At 43.6% G+C, this 21,445-nt stretch overlaps 2 protein-coding genes across 2 annotated transcripts in view; both read left to right on the top strand.

Moving 5' to 3' along the window:
• LOC142802704 (uncharacterized) overlaps nucleotides 1–21,445 on the top strand; it is a 200,421-nt gene that overhangs the window by 97,172 nt on the left and 81,804 nt on the right. The window lies entirely within an intron of this gene.
• Nucleotides 1–21,445, top strand: part of LOC142802690 (uncharacterized) — a 41,928-nt gene that overhangs the window by 13,566 nt on the left and 6,917 nt on the right. The window contains exons 6-7 of the mRNA XM_075887658.1: nucleotides 19,728–19,837; nucleotides 20,490–20,581. Of these exons, the coding sequence (XP_075743773.1) occupies nucleotides 19,728–19,837; nucleotides 20,490–20,581 (202 nt within the window). The remainder of the gene's footprint in view (nucleotides 1–19,727; nucleotides 19,838–20,489; nucleotides 20,582–21,445) is intronic.

The raw sequence follows: 21,445 nt of genomic DNA on the forward strand, positions 1-21,445 counted from the left end.
CAAACCACACATCAGCAGCGGCTACTGATGGCAGTTATGCAGTTAGCATTTGTGAGACCTAGCCTGTGTGGGTTTGCAACTTGGCTTGCCGCCTCCGGGAAGGCAGGGGTGCAACAGCTGCGCCAATGGTGCCAATTTGATACCATTCCACATTTTTGCGCCGAGCTGAGCCAGAACCGTGAAATTTACTGAAATTGCATCACAGTGCACCAAAATTCCTCAGCAGCCTCAAGGTTCTTTCTCAATTGCGCTCGTTTCAGCGAGAAATAAAGGCCACATTGCCCACCTGCAGTTTGTGTCATCGATCAGTCTAAGCGCACAGACTCTAAGCTTAAACCACTGTGTAAGAAATTGTTGCAGGGAGTACTTATTTAGGGGTTGTGAGTCGGTACGAGAGCGGGATCACGGTGCACAAGGCGCACAGAATGCCAGTCCATAGGGCAACCCAGACTGACCCCCCACCACACCAGTGTTGTTGTCGTCTTTCATTTGGTGCCATTTCAGCGACTCCACTGGAGAGGTATTTCAATACCAGTGACATTACCCCGGTCTGTAAAGCACCATTTCAGTGCCAGCTATGTGTAAAAGGCCGTGTCACCATTGTAAGCATTCATGCGAGAGACATGCACTATGTCTGTTCTAAGAGTAGTAGTTGATGAGTTCAATGATTTGGTTGTCGGAGCAATAGGTTACAATATACAGTAGACTCTCAGTAAACGGAAATTTGTTAAATGGAACTACTGCTTAAACGGAACTATTTATTGCCTCTGCAATGCTTGGTTTCGGACTTGTCTTTTGCACCCATGTTCACCTCTTAGTAAGCGGACCTCCTGTTAAATATAACATATTTTCCCAGTCCCTTCAGGTTTTGTTTACTGAGAGTCTACTGTACTCCCATTAGGTCAGGGCACCCTCCAGAGGCGATCTACCCGAAAAAGTAACAAAGCCACGTGCCCATTGGTTCGCTGACCCAGGGGATACCTATCGGCGTGACGATGCAGTTTCAAGACAAAAATGCATTACCGTAGCCATAAATCCTTTGCGAGAAATATGAACTTCCTAGTCAGCGAATGCGGCTATGACATGTTAGCAACTAGAGTTAGAATTGGAAACGCATGTCGCGTTTTCCGTGTGCGAACAGAGCTGACGAGTTGCGAATGCCTGTGTTGCAGGCAACAGCGTTGGTCGCCATAGCAACGGCACTCAAAACATTTTTATGTCTTGAAGTTGCATTAGTTGTATCGTCTTGGCGAAATATATCCAGTGTTGTCTCTGGACCAACGATCATGCGCCGTTGTTGCTTTATTTGGTAGAACGCACCTTGCAAGCGAGCTGAGAAGTTGTGGTCTAAACCTAACTGCAATCAGAAAAAAAAAGAAAGAGGGGAGGGGGGCGTAGGGGTGTTCCAAAATTTCTTGGCCTCATTATAACTCATGCATATCGCTGCTAAAGCCACCTTTGTCGCGGTACATCGGGTCTTGTGGAAAAGCATATTATGATTTGGAAGGGGCTGTAAGTACTAGTCACGAGACATGGTACATTCGTTCAGCCACTAATGCGTGTTTACACTGCATAATTATGAATACTAGTATGGTCTCCGACAGCTGAAAAAGTCGCTGGAAACCATGTGGAGTAGTGTATAACATTTCTGCCCTTCTTTTAAAAAACAACAAAAAATGGTGTGCCAGTTTTTTTCTTGCCACTTATACTCCTCAGTTTCATGAATCCCCTGAATATCACCGTTGCCAGCTTCGCAGATTTATATTTGAATTCACGGATTCTGTCAAAGGATTTCCCAGACACGGCAAATGCTGATGTGGACTTTATTATTGTTTGCTCAGTGGGGTGGCTCAAAATACTACTTTTATCGAAATAGCAGTGCTCATGTTAACTCTGGTGATCTGAAGAAGGTGTGTGCGTACATTTTTTTTGTAAATGTAAGCCTTTTTTTTTCATGGTGCTCCAAATTGGTCTTTCATGATAAAAAATGAATATTTCCTTTCCCCTTAACTTGCTCCAAATTTGCCGTTTAGTGCTCCAAAAGGAAGATTCTGCTGCTCTGAAAATCCGTCCAAATTTCATTTCAGCTGTTGCACCCTTGAAGAAGGACAACATGTAATTGGGCGAAGAATAGGCCGCAGTTACAGGCTCAATCAAGAGCAGTAAGTGTAAAAGCAAGTTCGGGTTCGCAGTAGGGGGGGGGGGACGGGGGGACAGCTGTTACGAGTATCCTGCGGAAGCTTCCTAAGCTTGCAAGCCCGCCTGCTTGTGGCAAAGGCGAAACCCTTCATCATAAAGCCTATACATTTGCAGAACACCGCCTTCACTGCTGGTCGAATTGAGGTTGCATGCGCAATCTCTGCACTTGACGACAATGTGACTAAAGACCGAAAAGCTGAACAGCGGTGGTGGTACTATGTCCTTGTTGTAGGAAACTCCTATTTGTTTGTTGCAAACACCTATTTGGTGCCACGTACAAAACATGCAGCCAGCGGCTGGAGCAAAGATTTTTTGTCACCTAGGCAAACTTTCCTCACATCGCAGGCCTGTAATGCATCCTTTTTTTTCCCCTCCACTCCTCTTTAATCCATTCCCTCTTCGTAACGATGAATAATACCTTTGTCCATCTCTCCTCAGTCAGCCCCACAGGGGCGCCTGCGCAAGTAGGCGTTTGGTGTGTAGCGACACCACGGGCCCGAGCTTACGGGGGAGTTTCGCCTCCTTCCCACGCCTAGCCGTGCGTGGCTTTGTCGTGTCCGGGGAAAAGGGGATCCTGGAGGTTGAGCCAATGCTGGGTGATTGGACCTTTAAGGTCCCCCGGCAGAGGCAACACACCCCTTTGGACCCTGCTTCACGTAGACGGCACCCCTGGGCTGACCCACCCAGGGGAAATCGGCAGTCCCTTTTCCTATCTCTCTTTTCCTACATCTTCGTCTTTATCTCCCACTTTTTATCTGTCCTGTCATCTTCTTATTTCCGTTTACTTCCGAATTTCCTGGCGGCGTAGTTACCCAACCTTGGGTAGTTATATTCGGTTATAGCGACGGTGCATGGCCGTCGTCTCGAAGTGTTCACTAGTCAACCTTGTAGCGTCCCCTTGTTGGGCTCGGTGGTGGGTGGCCACCATCGCCGCCGAACTTTATAGTATTTTTATGGCAAAAGCTTTTCCCCCCCTTCCTGATCGCTCCCTAAAAAGGTGGCGCACCGATGATACTTTCCTGCCTAACACACCAAAGCCGACATTCCCAAAGTATTATGTAATTCACAGTCAAAACGAAAAGAAGACAGTCCTAGCCATTTCACCTTTCCTCGTTTCCAAAACTCTAACAGAAGCAATAGGCCCAGGTTATAAAGTGACAAAGATGGGAAGTGGCGATCTTCTTCTGGAGGTTCGTGACAAAGCTCAGTATGAAAAGTTGTCTAAGCTTGTAGCCTTTGGAGAAACCCCTGTTTCGGTGGGCCTACACAGGTCCATGAACACTGTCCGTGGCGTAATTTCTGATGATGATCTTACTGAGCTTTCTGAAAGTGAGCTGCTCGAAGGTTGGCAGGACCAGAACGTGGTCAAAGTCCAACGAATAACAATAAGGTGCAACAACAAACTGACCCCTACTAAACACGTAATAATTACCTTCGGAATAAGTGACCTACCAGAATCAATCGAAACCGGCTATTGTAAGCTTCGTGTAAGACCATACATTCCCAATCCTCGTGGATGTTTCAAGTGCCAACGTTTCGGTCATGGATCGCAGAGTTGCAGAGGGTGTGCCACTTGCGCAAAGTGCGCATCCATTCAACACATATCGGACAACTGCACCTCAGAAACAACTCATTGTTCGAACTGCGAAGGAGATCATGTTGCCTACTCACGATCATGCCCCGCATGGAAAAAAGAGAAACAAATAGTAGAACTTAAGGTTAAATTCAATCTCACATTCCAAGAAGCACGCCAACGTTTCGCAATACACAACCCATCTTATACCTCCTTTGCAGATGTGACGCGCCGGGGCGCCGCGCCACATGCCTCGGCACCCGCAAATGTCGCACAATGTGTGGCCGCGGTCGTGCCGCCAGCGCCCCCGGCTGGAGCAGCCTGTACTGCTCTGCCACCTGACAAACAGGGCCGGCAGACCCCAGTGTCTGCTGAACCTCGGACCATTGCAGGCGCAGTTAGGTCCGAAAGTTCAGTGAATGTGCCTGCCCAGCAGGCACCATCCACCACCTCACAAGAGGTGATGGATACAAGTCCCACTCCTCCGGCGCCTCAGACACCGAAGGATAGGTGCAACTTCTTGGAGCGCGCCAAAAAAGAAAAACCTTGAATCACAGGGCCCTCAAAAGGCCCTGTAAACTAACGCAACACCTCTGTACACACAGCACCACACTACATTAAAATGACACAAATACTACAGTGGAACGTCAGAGGAATGTTGAGAAACCTTGACGATATCCATGAACTTTTACGCAAACATACACCTAAGGTGCTGTGCGTACAAGAGACACACCTGAAACGTAAACACACCAACTTTTTACGTCGCTACGTTATCTTTCGGAAAGACCGGAATGATGCCATTGTGCCATCCGGTGGTGTTGCCATTATAGTCAAGCAAGGGATTGCATGCACACACCTACCACTACAAACATCCCTTGAGGCGGTGGCTGTTCGAGCAGTTCTTTTGAATAAGCTCGTCACCATCTGCTCTCTCTACATACCTCCACAACACCGTCTTGAAAAGCATGAATTCGAGTCCCTCATAGAGGAACTTCCAGAACCTTATATTCTCCTGGGAGATTTCAATGCACATAGCAATCTAGGGGTTGACTCTCGCTGCGATGCTCGAGGTCGCCTGATTGAACAGTTCCTTTTTTCTTCCGGCGAGTGCCTGCTGAATCGGAAAGAGCCAACATATTACAACATCGCTAACAATACGTACTCAGCAATAGACCTCAGCATAATATCCCCATCACTCCTGCCTCTACTTAAATGGGAAGTCATTAATGATCCATATGGTAGTGACCATTTTCCTATCGTTATCAGCACATCAATAACAAATACATGTCCTGCACAAGTTCCCAAAGGCTCACCGACAAAGCCGATTGGGAAAAGTTTCAAAAAATGACTTTATTATCTTGGACTGACATGGTGGCATTGAGCATAGAGGATGCCGTATGCTACTTTACAGCTTTCTTGGTTGATGCAGCAACAAAATGTATTCCCCAAACATGTGGACCGTCAAGCAAACGACGAGTCCCATGGTGAAATAATGAGTGCCGTGATGCTTGAAAAAAACAAAATAAGGCATGGAGGTTGCTTAGAGACTCGCCCACAGCCGAGAATCTTGTAAACCTTAAAAACGTCAAGTCGCAAGCAAGGAGGACGCGCCAAGAGGCGAGAAGAGAAAGTTGGCACAAATTTGTATCGGGCATTAACTCATACACAGATGAGTCGAGAGTCTGGAGCATGGTTGGTAAGGTGGCAGGACGAGGAGCACATTCGCTTCCTCTAGTGAACACACAAGGGGAGAGTTTGGAAGACCAGGCAAACACTCTCGGAGCACACTTTGAACAGGTCTCCAGCTCGACACACTATAGTGAAGCGTTCCGACGATACAAAACCGCAATAGAAAAACAGAGATTAGAGCACAAGCCCACAACACATGAGGCATACAACGAACCTTTCTGTTTGGCTGGACTGCAGTCCTCACTTGCCTGCTGCAATAAATCTGCCCCAGGCCCGGACCGTGTGGCATATGAAATGTTAAAACACCTGCCCACTGAAACCCAGAAAGCTCTCCTCTCTCTGTATAATGCGATATGGTCTTCCGGCGAGCTACCCTCAGCCTGGAAGGAAGCTATCATTATCCCAATTCTAAAACAAGGCAAGGACTCGTCCTCAGCTTCCAGCTACAGGCCAATAGCATTAACCAGCTGTATTTGCAAAGTCTTTGAAAAAATGATTAACAGGTGCCTGATGCACTTCCTTGAAATTAGTGGCCTACTTGACCCATACCAGTGTGGGTTTCGAGAGGCTCGGTCCACCACTGACCGCCTTGTCCGCGAAGCATAGTGAAGCATGATTTCGCGACGCTTTTGTTCATAAGCAATTTTTTCTTTGTTTTTTCATAAGCAGTTTTTTCTTTCTGTGTTCCTCGGTATGGAAAAGGCATATGACACTGCATGGCGCATCGGCATATTGCGAGACCTGTCACATTTAGGTGTGCGGGGTAGAATGCTGACAGTTATCGAAAGCTACCTGTCCAACCGTACATTCTGTGTCCAAGTTGGCACTGTCTTATCTCGAGTATTTGTCCAAGAAACAGGAGTGCCACAAGGAGGTGTATTGAGCTGCACACTATTCATAGTTAAAATGAATTCCTTGCACCTGTCTCTCCCACGAAATATTTTTTACTGCATATATGTTGATGATGTGCAGATTGGTTACAAATCGTGCAACATCTCAATGTGCCAACGTCAAGTTCAACTAGGGTTGAACAAGGTATCTCAATGGGCAAACAAGAATGGTTTTATACTCAACGCGCAAAAGAGCACTTGTGTCTTGTTCAGCCGAAAGAGGAGCTTCCATCCTGACCCCGACATTGACCTGCATGGTCAACCTCTGTCAGTGAAGACCGAGCACAAGTTTCTTGGTCTCATATTAGACACTAAGCTAACCTTCATCCCACATATCAAGTATTTAAGGGACAGGTGCTTAAAAACAATGAACATTTTGCAAGTGTTGTCACGCACTACATGGGGTAGTGACAGGAAATGTTTAATTAACTTGTATAAAAGCCTCGTACGCACACGCCTAGATTACGGTGCTATAATCTATCAGTCGGCAACATCATCAGCCTTGAAAATTCTCGACCCTGTCCACCATCTAGGCATTCGCCTCTCTACGGGTGCTTTCCGCACCAGCCTTGTGGAGAGCCTGTACGTGGATTCGAATGAATGGTCGCTCCACCTACAAAGATGTTCCCTGTCCTTTTTGTACTTTTTGAAGGTGAAGGCAGACAAGAAACATCCTTCCCATTTCACAATTAATTATTTGTCTTGTTCTGGCTTGTTCGAGAGCCGTCCCTCGTTTAGGCAGCCCTACGCGCTGCGTGTAAGGAGCCTGGCCGAAGAAACAGGTGTGCTTCTTCTTGAACCCAGTTTGATGGCTCCTGCAACATATCTGCCACCGTGGCAGTGGCAGCTTATAGACTGTGATGTCTCTTTTGTTGATGTCACAAAGCACGCACCACTTGCACGCATACATACATATTTCCTAGAACTACAACATAAATACACATGCCCTGAGTTCTTTACTGATGCGTCAAAGTCAAACACGTCTGTGTCATATGCAGCAGTAGGCCAATCCTTTTCCGAGGCCGGTGTTCTTCATTCTAATGCAAGCATTTTAACAGGAGAAGCTTACGCAATACTGGCGGTCGTAAAACACATTAAACAGATAAAATTACAAAAGGCGGTAATATACACAGATTCCCTAAGCTTAGTCAAAGCCCTGAAAACTCCTAAAAAACACAAGAACCCCGTGCTGGTCTCACTTTACTCACTTCTGTGCACACTCTGCACATCAAAACAGCATGTCGTTGTCTGCTGGGTTCCAGGGCACCGTGAAATACAAGGGAACGTTTCGGCCGACAATCTGTCAGCTTGCGCCAATGTCACTACTGCCAATGCATCAACACCAGTCCCTGCACTTGACGTAAAACCTTTTATAAAGTGAAAGCTCAGGGGGTATTGGCAGAGCATGTGGGATAAACACACAGATAATAAACTCCATGCTATTAAGCCGCAACTAGGTTATTGGCCGCCACTATCAAAATCAGGACACACAGAAGTAATACTAACAAGGCTTAGAACAGGACATACACATTCTTTACATTCATTTCTTCTGTCTACCGGTGATCCACCATATTGTGAAAGATGTAGAGAGCCCCTTACGGTTCTCCACATTCTCGTCCAGTGCAAAGAGCTAGATACTCTAAGAAAAAAGCACTTTTTACTGCCCTACCGACAGCAGCTCCCTCTACACCCTGGGATGCTCATCTGTAGGGATCCAATTTTTAAACAGCAAACACTTTTTACGTTTTTAAAAGATGTGCAAAGCTTTCATACGATATTTCGAGGTCATCCGTAGCACGACCTCTATAGAGTGGTCGTGGCTGCGGTGACTACATCTTCATTATGGTTTTATTATCATGACATTTTGCCATCCGCTATCACTACACATATGTCAGGCCACTGTCATGATTTTATTACTTTCATGTTTTAACCCGCGTTAGAGCGAGGAATTTGAAGGCCCCTTTACGGCCACGCACCATATCATTGTTCATATCTGTAGTCAATTGAAATGGCACTCTTTGGCCATCAATTGGCCCTTGTGCCACTAAAAACTGCTCATCATCATCACCTCTCCTCAGTCAGCATACCTCTGTTGAGAAGTGCCATCGTTCCCTCGCTTATCTAAGCGACGTAGTAACCAGTATTTCATTATACTAGCTGGTATTTGTCCTCTGCTTCACGCCAGCTGGCACATGTTCATTTTCAATGAACTTGTACCAACTGGCTCAAATAAGGAGTTTAGTCCGATATTTTATCTCGGGGGGAAGGGGGGAGGCTGCGTAGTAAGCGATACGTGTATATGGAGAGTTCTATGGGAGAATAAATGGGAGTAAGAAAAGATCGCATTATTGCTGTTCCTGCACTAGAAGCGGTTACGCTGTAAGCAGTACGATGTGTACGTGCATGGAATGTTTTGGAATCCTGCATTATTTTACTGTTTTAGTGGTCACGAATTGAATTTTTGCGCTATGCAATGAGATTTTAGCAGCTCCAAACGCCTTTTTTTCTGCTCGAAAATGCACTTTTCGCTGCACTCAAAAACATGCTACGAAATGGCTTGAACCAATCGTGTCACTGTTTTTATTATTAACCAGACAGTGTCGATTATCTTGCATCATGACATGCTACTATGAAAACTAAGTTGACCGCCTGTTCTGGTTTCTGCATTTTTTCTTGCTTACCTTCAAGCTTGGTTGACCAGAAACAAAAAATGAAGCTTGCCTATGCTTTTCAAGTCCTCCCCAGTATTCAAATAGAACAGACTGATGAGCTGTTTGGTTTGACCTTATTTGTACAGTAGCGTAAAGCACCTCATGGACGGCGAAAGAAGCACGGAAGCTTGGTGTCCCACCTGCTTCTTTCGCCATTTTTGTGCATTTTACACGACTGTGGGATTAATGATCGATCTTAAGGAGCACAAATTTTTTCTCTGATGATACCACTGCAGTAAAGGAGACATCAGTGCTTGACACTCACATGTGGGCTCTATCCTGATGCCCTACCAATTTGAGGCTTCCTTTCGTTGATGCTTCAGTAACTGGAAATATTTTACCATGGAATGCTTTGTTCATGTACCCGCGGTCAGCGCATCGAGCACACGACCACCATGGAACGCTCCTACGCATTTGCACACTCATTGTGCTCATCTATTCTACCGCGTCTAAGCCAGCGTTTCTAAACCATACTGCAGAAACGGGCAGTCCATGACGTCATACTAATATTATTTCACTTAACAATATTTCTCTGCCAGCATATGTATGGCACACATGCTTTTAAAGTACATGAAGCCAGTACCTGGTGTTTCATTTGCAGCAAGGTTTGTGCATTTAAAAAATATTTAGGTAAGCTGTCAAGCTGCACTGGCAAGCATCACCTAAGTTTTTGTTACTTGATGTTACTTCAGGCCTGCAATATTGTCCATTGTCGTTCATATAGCAGTGATTCCACTCCTGTGCCAACTGTGCGAAAGTGCACCAGAATTAATTTACTGCGCCGTCCTGATAAAATCATTGTAGATTGTGCCAAACTGTGCCAGAGTCGTGTTAGAGGTAACTACAGCAGAGTATACAGTCGAACCAGCTACGACGAAACTGATGGGGCGCGGAAAACATTTTTTGAAGTGAAAATTTCGTTATAGTGAAACGGAAAATACATCGCTGATCTGAGCTAGCAAAACGAAGAGACGTTTACTCGCAAAATTTAAACAATGTCCGCTGCTTCCTATTCTTTCGCAGCAGCACCCCGACATGATTCTCACCCATGCATAGTGAGGCCATGGTGAAAATCACTCTGAAACAACACCTAAAACCGCTTTCGTGAACAAACGAAACAGTTGCATTAACACGTTAACACCAGCAGCTGTCCGCCGTCATAAGTATCCGACAACGCCGAGATGAAGGCAGGGTATCATGGAGCGGCTACTTTTGCATTATTCTATGCCATTCTTATCATCCATCACTCGTGACTAGCTGATTCTGTTGATAATGCGGATGAACAGCCGCTCTGATTAGTTACCACACTGGCCAAGCGCGAACATAAAGATAAGCATCGGAATCGGATAAGGCATCGTGCCACGGTTGCACCCGGCAGCTGTGAGAAGGAAACCATGAACTGAGCGACTGAGCTTCAGCTTCGGATCGTCTGCGGCTCAAAAGCAAGCCAGTGGCAAAACGAAAAGCAGGGCAGTCTCATTGCCATCACTATTGAGCAATGGCAGCGCCCATGCTTGCTGAACAGCGGCGGTTTCTGGTGGTGCCAACGCGTGTTTTAGACTTCGTTGATGCATTTTCAGGCTCTGAAAATGCATCTAAATGTTGAAGATTGGGTTTACTGCATAGCAATAAGTATCTGAGGCTGGAATTACATCGTGAAATTTCGTTGAAGCAGGACGATTGAAGAAAAAGTGTTCACTGTGGCGACATTATTTATGCATTGACTCCTATGGACTGCTGATGGGTAATTGTGAATTTTTCGTTGTAGCGGCGCTTGTTGTAGCGAAGTTCGACTGTATATGGAGCAATATTGAATTTTTCATTGTTCACCTTCATGGAAAAATATGAGAAATGTGGGAATGCATTGAAACTATTCCTCAAATAAACTTTATCCATAAACCTTCATTCAGAAAAGCTGTTTCGTAATTTTTCTCCTCCATCATATCTGGATTTGTAATCTTATGTGGCAATACCCCTTAAAGGCTCTGCCCTTTTGAGCTTCTGAAGTTAAGAACCCCATTTCGAATATTTTATTAGTTCTTTCATGAAATGCCATCTCATTAATAACAGTATGTCTCCTGGTATGAGCAGTTGTAATTCTGTTTTAATATGTGTATCTCTCAGTGGCGAGCCTGTCGCTAATGTTCCTGGCGTCAGAAGGCCCATTGTGAAGCTGCTACACTATGCTGCGCATGTGCCCCTCACTTTGCGGCCCGGTTGATTAAAAAAATTTCCTTAACCATACTTTCCGGGGTCTCGATAGCTGCTGGTTTAAAAATTAGTTTCACATAATAGTGAAGCAGTGAGTGAGATAGCAACAAAGTGTTGTTATACGAATTAAGGCTTGCAGTCAACTCCGGGGAATGCGATCTCTCTTAACTAAAGAAAAAAAAGGAATGCCGATTTCGAGGAGTACGGTCACTTTAGGCATTCAAGTCTGAAGTGCTGACCTGAGAGTCATGGGATCAAATCCAGACTGTGGTATCAGCATTTTCAGTGGAGGCGAAAATGCTTGACGCCAGTGTATTTAGATTTAGGTGCATCTTTGTGTACTTAGACTTAGGTTCAATAACACCAGGTGGTCGAAATATCCAGAGCTCTCCACTATGGCATCTCTCATGATCGTATCGTGGTGTTGAGCTGTCAAACCCCACTATAATTTAGGGATTGAAGTGGTTTTCGTGCATTCAGTTCCCTATACGTGGAGAAGGCATTGCGACACAGTATGTTCATGACCTGTCTCCTGATGCCAAAAAGCAAAATGAGTGAAAACGCTATAATCATTCATCATATTTCCACCTCGTAGAGCAATAAACGAGAGAGTAACAAGCATGGAGAATAATAATAAGGCATCTATCAGTTTACAGGTGTGAGAAGCGATAATAACCTAAAGGACACAACCGAAACCAGCTGTACTGCTCATGCTCACTTGGGTGCACAAGCTAGAGCTGGTACCCCGCATTGGGAAGACATTGGCATCGAAAAAATTCCATGTATTTCTAAAGTGACAACACATTCCAAGCAAGGAAAATGATTGAAAAAGGCGCACTTTTTAGAGATAATGGCAATGGCATACAGTGAACTCCCATTAAACAAAACTTTTTTTAAACAAAATTGCTGCTGAAGTGGAACAACTCTGAAATCATTGGTTTTGTACTTGAATTTGACACCCCTGCTTATCTCTCGAACGAAATTCCTTGAAATGAAACACATTTTTCTGGTCCCTTCAGGTTTCATGTAACAGGGGTCTACTGCATGTGCATGGCATAAGCCCAATAGTGCCTGTTAAATCATGCCATACATGTACAGCATAATCCCTCAGAGGTTAATAACAATTGGCTGTCAGTCCCTTTAACCAACCCACTTTTGATTTGACAATTTTAAAGGAAAAGACAATATTTTGCCGCCAACAATTTCTAGAGTATAAGTTCATGCAAACCTGTGCAGCAGTGGGTTATGGCAGCATTTCTGCATTTATTTAAATAGAAATATCGCAGATAGTCTCGAACCTGGGGCACACACGCGCAGCTGTAGGAATGCAGACAACTCCTGCGCTGATTTGAAGTGAATTGGTCATGTCGAAGGAGGAAGGCTAGAGTGAGAATTTAGGAAGGCTAGAGTGAAAATTCCTGCGGTTGTTGAAGCAGAATTTACATTACATTGCTCATTGCAGTAATGCAAAAGTCTTGTTCACTGCTTGTATATGTAAGTAAGTCCTGTATAATTGAAGGAACACTAAAAAGAAAAGAGAAGTACAGCTTTAAAGGAAGACGTGGCTACGGAAATTATCCATTTGGTCAAAATGTTCAAATTTTCAATTTATTTTCTTCTGCTATCTTGAGATTATATTTTATTACATCATGGTGAAATATTAAATTAAAATAAGTTGTCGAAGTTGAGAAAAAAAGCATTTTATGGGTTGGCTGTTGTCGAAATCTATGACGACAATTAATCTTCAGACAATGCAAATCTGCAGCTTTCTCTTGGCACAGAACCAACATATTGGCATCATCGTAAGGAGGACAGATTGGAGCTCAAGATGGCCACAAAGCTGCATTTCTCCATTGAAAAATAAAGCCAGCTCTCTACCGAGTTTCGTTTTCTTAGCTTCCAGCTCCAATTTTTTTTAGCTCCATTTTTTTTTTAATTTTTAGCTTTCATTTTTTGAACAGTTTCTTTCGGTCTCTTCTGTGCCATTTCGCAACAAATGGAGATGTAGCCATTTCGTTTCTTGCACATAAATACTGAATTATTGGTGAATGCCATTGAGTTGCCTATATCTGTGTGCACATCACAAAGACTTTTATAACTGGCTTTTTGTAAATGTTTTAATAAAACAATATGCTCAGGACATTTAGAAAATTTTTTGTGTGCTTACTTAAATATGAAAAATAAATATATTATTACGGCAGAGAATGGGCCCTTGGGAATATCCTTATGCAAGAATTGTAACAAACTGATGTCTAATTAATCAACTAATTTTGGGATGACAATGAGATTCTATCAGGTGTTGTAACTCAAAAACTGCATTAGATAGCTGAAAACCGTTTTCAGTTATGATATGAGAACAATAAATGGCATGTGCATGCCAAATTTTATCACTTTATCTCAATTAACAACGTAAATAGTTTCAATGCCATGTACTCCATTGTTGATGCTGTTGTAATCGCAGCTGTGCCATTCTTGTTGTGAACAGAGGTATCAATAAGCGAAAGAATAGCAATAAGCTGAAGGAGGGGGCTGATCCCCCTTCAAGTTAACCGCAATCGACATTTGTGACATTATATATATATATATATATATATATATATATATATATATATATATATATATATATATATATATATATATATATATATATATATATATATATGTGCAAGATTATACAGTTGGATAGTGCTACAATGCTACAATGAACATCGCTTTAACGAAGGATTTTTTATTTCCTATCAGCTTGCCACATAGAAGTCAATGCGTCAAAGTTCTCGCCACAACGAACCATTTTTTGGGGCTTCAACGCTTCAATAAAACTTTTGCTCACTGGAGTGTGACTTGAAAATTTGTCTTACGGTAATTTGAGCATATCATCAACCACGAAACTTTCGAACATTAAGTCTGCTTTGTTTGCGCCCATTGCTCGCTCATAGGAGAGCACCATTGTTTGGTGGTGATGGCGATGCGGCTGGCCACTTTGAGGCAAGGTGCAGGCTCGCTTTGCTATGCCGGAGCCACAATAGCTAATCCTCATTCATTATAGATCACGCGTTCGCAGTGTTGCAGCGCAACAAAAGCACTAAAGCATCTTTTCAGCGGCCGAAACCTGTCATTTGTGCTTGTGCACTCGTGTGCGTCACGGCGGCCTTGGCACGGTAAACGTTCAACAAATGTGAGCACGGACAATTACATTGCAGTGGACACGGACGTTATTGTTCATCATGAACTAACTGACTTGGTAATAATTGAAGAGGTTCGCCGTAACACCGCGTCATTGGGCATGAAGGTGAAGCACAACACGCATCGGCGTCACCTTCAGTCAGTTCATCATGAGCGATAAGTCCGCGTCAATGGCGATTGACTTATTGAAGGTGATGGAATGGATGCATTTGACATCATTCACACTTTCACTGGCGCCTGCATTTACGACCCCGCGATGCACTTGCTGACCATATGCAAGCGTTGAACCGTTGCGCTGATGTCCAAAGGAAGGCGGCATGAAATGAATGCATTTGACATCATTCACACTTTCACTGGCGCCTGCGTTTACGACCCCGCGATGCACTTGCTGACCATATGCAAGCGTTGAACCGTTGCGCTGATGTCCAAAGGAAGGCGGCAGACGAAGGTAACAGTCTTTTTCCGAAAATAAACCATGTTTGTGGAGGGTGTAATCAAATGTGACAGTGTTCTGGGGTAGATTTCGCCAGAACGAAATTTGCGCTTCAAGGAAATTTTTCGCGCATCCCATCAGTTTCGTTGTTGCAAGGTTTGGCTGTATACACCTTTAGATAAACAGCTTGCGGCAATCAGTCACTTCATTTTCTCTCAACAAAAATTAATCTTCGGTGTCTATAACGCTAGTATTAACCTCCACAAAAGCCAAAGTCATAATGAGCGTCTCTAAAACCACTGTTAAAAATTACTACATTAAGGGCAGAATTACACCAGAAGCGCTAAGAATTCTAGCTAACTTTTGCAACGGGCGGGTTGTTCATATTATAGGGACGCCCGCACTCCTTCGTTACCGGGAACGAAATTGCGCACGACGTGGCGCGAGAATTGGCCACCCAAACAGGCGCAGCACGGAGCGCAGGGATGGACAGAGACTGCATGGTTAGTTATGAGGACATTACAAAACATTACAGACAAGGAAGGGCCCACTTCCCAATGCTACACACTTCACTAGACAAGCAGCAGGCAATGGGTATGGTGCCTCTTACAGATGAACACGTTCCTGTATCCGGTCCCTTTCTATTACCCGCACGTTTACTCAGACATGTGTAGGCTTTGTCAGCAAAGGGCAGACCTTAATATATACTGTGGGCTTGCGACAGAGCCGAAGGGCGAAGTTGAGAATACTATAATAGAGAACAGTGGGAGCAGTGCTAACGTCCGGACCCTGAAGTGCGACTACAAGTGCTTCGGCAAGCTGAGGATGCCACAAGAGCGAAAGGACTCATGGCTGCCACTTGGGGACAGCAGCCCATGCTTCCAAACCTTGCCATTTTCAATAAATTTATTTCCTCCTCCTCGCATTCCATCCATACTGCACGAGCGTGAGGGATCATTTCATGTTCCCCTTGACTGAAGTCGTTAAAATGCAGTGCAGTCTTCATTGCATGGCCGTGCAGTGGCCATTTATACACGCGATAATGTATCGTGGCTCTCTGATTTGCTCAGAACAATGTTTGGCAACATTCCCTTAGACGCTCATTTTGAGGCAAAAGAAATTTAGGAAGAGAAAGTTGGACTTTGGTTATGATTTTTTTGTTTGCACCATAGGTACAGAAATTGCATGCACACTTGAAGGCCCATACCTATTTCATAACATCTCAACTTTCTGTTTTTCTTCAGTGTCCGTTTAATACATTGTGATGTCAAGAAAAATATCAGGTGTTGCACCAAGGGATTTAAACAAACACTTAGCATGGCAATGTAAGATCTGTTTTTGAGCTTGTCATGATAACTGCAATGTACTTATGATTTCAAGCAAAATAAAATTTATTCCATACTCACTTGGAAAAAAATAAATTCATGGGTGAAATTTATACTCATCTGAATTACACTTCTATTATCGCTTTCCTCCATGAGTTCAAGCTGAAGAGTGGAGTTAATAAAGCATCTGCCTTTTTTCTTGGTTCATCGTTTTTCATTTTATGATGCCATCTTTTTCAACCAGGCTTCGTGCATAAGACAATGGTTGCTTTGTGTCTGCCTGGGTATAATATTTCTACAAGCAGCTGTGGGAAAGATTTCACATAAGCTCATACAGAGCAGACGAGAAAATTATAAAAAAAATTTTGCAGAACACTAATTACTTTAAAAATAATTCATCTTCATTAAAACCTTAATTGAATGGGCTGGCACAATTGTGTCTTTGTGTGCATAGAATGCTGTGTTGTTCTGCTGGCATTGGCAAAAGACATTGAATTTAAGCTCAGAAAGGAGGAAGCAATCTGCTGTGTGGAAGACATATTCTTGTTTTGCTTAAAAGTTGCACTCACTTAGTTTAACAAGATTTTGGCACGTGCTCATTAATATTCTTCAAAATGGCGTGGTAAGCTTGCAAGATGTTTTTCTCTTAAACTTTTTTAACTGCTTTAAGGCCAAGGCCTTTTGGACATTACTAAGATGCGGCAAGCATTAGTTTTACGCTGAGGTCTGCAACTTGTTTTTTCTGTTCGGCAAGCAAATGTCTCGCTTTCTCGTTACCACTTTCAGTATAACATTCATATCTTCCTGTTCTCTTTTTAAACTTTGGTTCACAGGGATTGCTGGGAAGCACGCACACTGTGTTGAAACTTTTCCTATTGGTCGCTGCATGAGCATTTTAAATTAAACTAAAGGATTTTCATGGATGGGCACATAACCAGGCCAGGACATAAACGAAAGACTAATTTTGGCATATGCACTTGTAGACTTTTCCATAATATTGTCTGGCTACAATTTTCAGGGTGCTAGCTATTTTATGAGTACATTGAAATCCCGTTAATACGTACCTGCCGGAAATGGCGGCATAACTACGCACTATACGTACTACGCATTAACCACCAGCTACAAATTTTTGCTACGCATTAACCACCAGCTACAAATTTGCATCCTCTGACATGCGCCATCGCGCCAACAAAAGTAGAATTGCAGTGCCTAAAGTGCCCACCGCAAAGCGCACCGGAAATATTGCCTAAAGTGCCCACCGCAAAGCCATTTCTTTCTTTTTGCCAAGGTACAGAAAAGTTTGTGACTCCCGAAGATCCGCCCATAACACGCGATCTAGACACCGATGAGCATTTCGAAACCACCGTGGGATCCGGGATATGCAGCGGGGTACAGCGACAGAACCATGGAGGAAGGAAACAACTTTCCTTCCTGTGTTGAGAGAACGGACACAATCGGCTGCTTGTGATACAGTTGTTCCGCGGTCTGCTTCTAAGCAAAAACTGACGCAGTTTTCTTTTTTTTTAAACGCTGTACAGTCGCAGAGAGCCAAATCGTTTACTGCATGTCTCGATGCATGCAGCGCTTCGCTCACTCTGCACACACCGTGACTGCCGATCCGCTTGCTGCACAGATTTGGCGAGTAGCTTGTTGGGTTAATGCGGCGCCGAAGAGCTTTCCACAAGCAACATGTTTTTTGTGATGCTCAGCAGTCCTGGCAGCGGACAGAGGTGCGTTTCGGCTGTTGCTAAATAAAAGTGTGCAGCATTGTGCACGGTGCGCGTGTTGGTATAATATAGCAAGGTTTCTCGGTGCCCGCGTTTCACAACACTAAACTCAGTGACAGCGAGCTGCTTGCATTTCTGTAAAGCGATGCGCGCTTGAACACGGTCTTGCAAAACGAAGTGGTAGCGATTGGCACACCAGCACGTTCAGGTAGCCGCCCACTAAAAGCGTGCAGTATGCCTAAGGTGACGCGGTTATCTCCTCGCGTGCCTGAGAAGATAACCGCGGATGCTTACTGTGATAAGGCTTTTCGCCGGCGATAAGTTATACCGGCGCATTTTTTGGTGGTCGCCACCTCGCCTTCGTTTTTTTACCCGATGATTACTCGCAGCGCCATCTCTGCAATCGCACGGAACTCATAATAACTTATTGGCTGATCTCCACTCTTATCATCATGACGGAAAACCGTTCACGGCACATTGTGGCATCTGCAAGTTCAGTGGAGCAGTAAAATGTTGTCGAGCAAAATGTTATCGCATTACCAGTTGGTACGCACTAATCGGAAGGCATAGGCCGAACACTATGGCCTAAGCGGTCCGCAAATGCATTAGTCTCTATGAGACTCGGTCGGGGATTCGTCACAACTACGTTTTAACCGTTAGTGCGCTTCAAGTGGGTATGCACTAACGAGGTTTGACTGTATCTGCATTTTATGTAGTGGTGCAGCACGGATATTGTGATGTAAATGTACTGGCTACCTCAGCGTGGGGTCTGTCCAAGCTGAAGGTATAGGTATATTTATTTTCTGACCACAGTACGCCAGATTTCTTCATGAGTTGATTACGAGAACACTTGCATACTATTTTTCATAGTGCATGTAAAACAACTCCAGGTTGCCTAAACTAATTTTAGAGAATTTCCCAATCATGTGTTTTTGGACTATGTCACACCATATCATTCATTCAGCTCTACTTTTTAAATAAGGCCAACAACTGATTGACTAGGCTGGAGCTTATGCCTCACATGTGCCACACAGGTTGGGCAGATTTCTTCTCTGGAAAATGTTTTTACTTCAAGTTTGCCTTATGAATTGTATTAATCCTTTAAGACGCTATGTACACAATTGTGTGCATTACTCGTCCTCACTACTTGCATCAAGTAGATGCTAGGAAAGAGCAAGATATATTACACTTTGGATGAATTGAACCTCGTGCATAACAAACTATTCTTTCTCTAACCTCATCTTGCAGTGTACTGATACATATGATCACTTTTCTGAAGGCACTGCCACGCTCGACGAGTTGTGTGACGTGATGCTTCCTGTGAGCAACGGGAAAAGAAGAATTTTTCTGTGCTCAAAACGAACTTAGCAGAAAAAAATTTGTACTAAATTCCTTGCCAGAGAGCTTATTTTATTTATACAAAGAGTAAGCATCTTTAACATTAGGGTAAAAAGATATTCAATTAAAGGTTAATTAGAATGAGTTGCTATAACACCCCTAAATTCGAGAATGATCTTATTATACTTGTCGCAATAGCATTTTGAATGTCTTGCAGCAACGTAGTGATTTGACACATCTACAAACAGTTTTTAATAGGTGGCATCTGAAAGGGTTACGGGCAAGCTTGCTGTATAAATGGTAATTCGGTACTGTAAGGAGAACCACCACACTCCCGTTCAACTTATTCATGCTGACATGCATTAGATAGATACTGATGTTACAATTTTCATACAAGCAAGAATTCTCAAAAATTCATTGTGTAAGATCACAGGATGTCTTTGTTTAGGTGGCATAAGCATGGACCCGCTGGAGTTGATGAAACAAATGAGGGATGATGGACTCCAAATGAAGGCCAGTGCCTTGGGACATGGCTTCAGTGTGAGCCAAGCGAATCAGGTGTGTAAAAGTTCTCCAATATATGAAATTTGGTCATTTTGGAAACGTTTCATCATTTGTATAGCTTGTTTCTTCAGATGTTCTCGTAAGTTTAGCAGCTTCATCTTTTTTGAGGCAAAGATGGTGCTGAGGACAGAACTCCTTTTACTTTATAATTAGGTCACCTGTTGGCATACCTAAACTCGGTTGAGGAATTAACTAATTGTTGCTACTTAAATTTGGGAAGTGACCATTATGACTTGTAAAGCTGATATGTCTTTTAGAGAGAGACTGTGTTACAAGATTTCAATCTTCAATACTGCTTTTCTCTGTATAAAGGGACAAGCCAGCACGATGTTGTAGAACATTCATCTTCATTATAAAAACAAAACCATGTAGTATGTATGAAATGAAGAATTCTAATTATGGGTAAGGAAGCTTATAAAAATGAAAAAAGTACCCTTATACAATTGCCAGTTGATCGCATCATTTAGAGACAGGTACCATAGTCTCTATCGAAGCAAGTAGAGAGTATAGGACCTATTTTTTTACTATTTATTTTTATGTAACAGTAACCACTTGTTTTCCTGTGTGTCTGTACAAACAAGAAGCTTTTCCCTGCTGCATTTTGCATAAGTAGCCCTTTGTTTTCTTTTCCCGTTTCACACGGCAGCTGCTTGTACCAAGTGACGACGAAGATCGCGGTGACCCTGAGGTGGCATTCTTGAAGTCTCTCAGCATGAAGCAGAAGAGAAAACTCCTGCTGTAAGACCCATTGTGATATTCATATTATTTTGTCTTTCTCAACATCCATGATTTGCTGAAAACTGGTTTGAGACCGTGTTATTACAGCACCGGGAGGGGAGGTAGAAGCCCTCACTCTTGTAGTATTCTCTAGTTTGTGTATGGAAACAGTGTACAGTCATAGGCGTATCAATCGGGGGCAAGGGGGGCGCGAGCCCCCTTGTGAGAAAAGTTGGGGGGGTTCAGTCCCCCACTTTCGACGGTCTTCACTGCCGGTTGCTCACTGGGGAAAACAGCACGTAAGGCGATCTTTTCCCTCACCACACTTGTCACTCAAATATATTGTTGTGAGCAAATGAAAATGTTGCCAGAAAATGTTTTAATATAGTGCAATTTATCCAATTTTTCTGCTGTGACGATTTTTCTAGAAGGCCCTTTGCGATGCGGGCCGCCTATGCGATGTTTTCGGGTCTTGTGCTGTAGCATTGCAAAGCAGGCTACAGTACAAGGCACAAAATCGTCGTGTGCTGTAGCCTGCTTTGTTATGAATGGGAACGAGAAATCGTTCTATGGACCAATCGGATCATTTGCTGCTTCAGAGAAAGTGTTTTTTTTTTTTTTTTCGTCAAAAATGAATAACATCATCACTGCTCAGTAGAAGCTGCTGTGAGCCGATGATTGTGACAAATTTTTTTAAATGTTTTAGCTTTGCCATACTGGAAGCGCCCGAAAAAAGATATCAGAGCTTCAGGCTCTGATAAACGTGATACGCCTCGCTTATGGTTACGAGGAGCGTTGACAGTAGTTTGCAAAGTGGGGATGAATAAAGCAGTGGACTCGAGTACATTGAGAAGCATAGGCGTATCAGAAGAAGGTGGTGGTGGG

The sequence above is a fragment of the Rhipicephalus microplus genome, chromosome 1 (genome assembly GCF_043290135.1).
Source record: "Rhipicephalus microplus isolate Deutch F79 chromosome 1, USDA_Rmic, whole genome shotgun sequence".
In the NCBI taxonomy this organism is placed as follows: domain Eukaryota; kingdom Metazoa; phylum Arthropoda; class Arachnida; order Ixodida; family Ixodidae; genus Rhipicephalus; species Rhipicephalus microplus.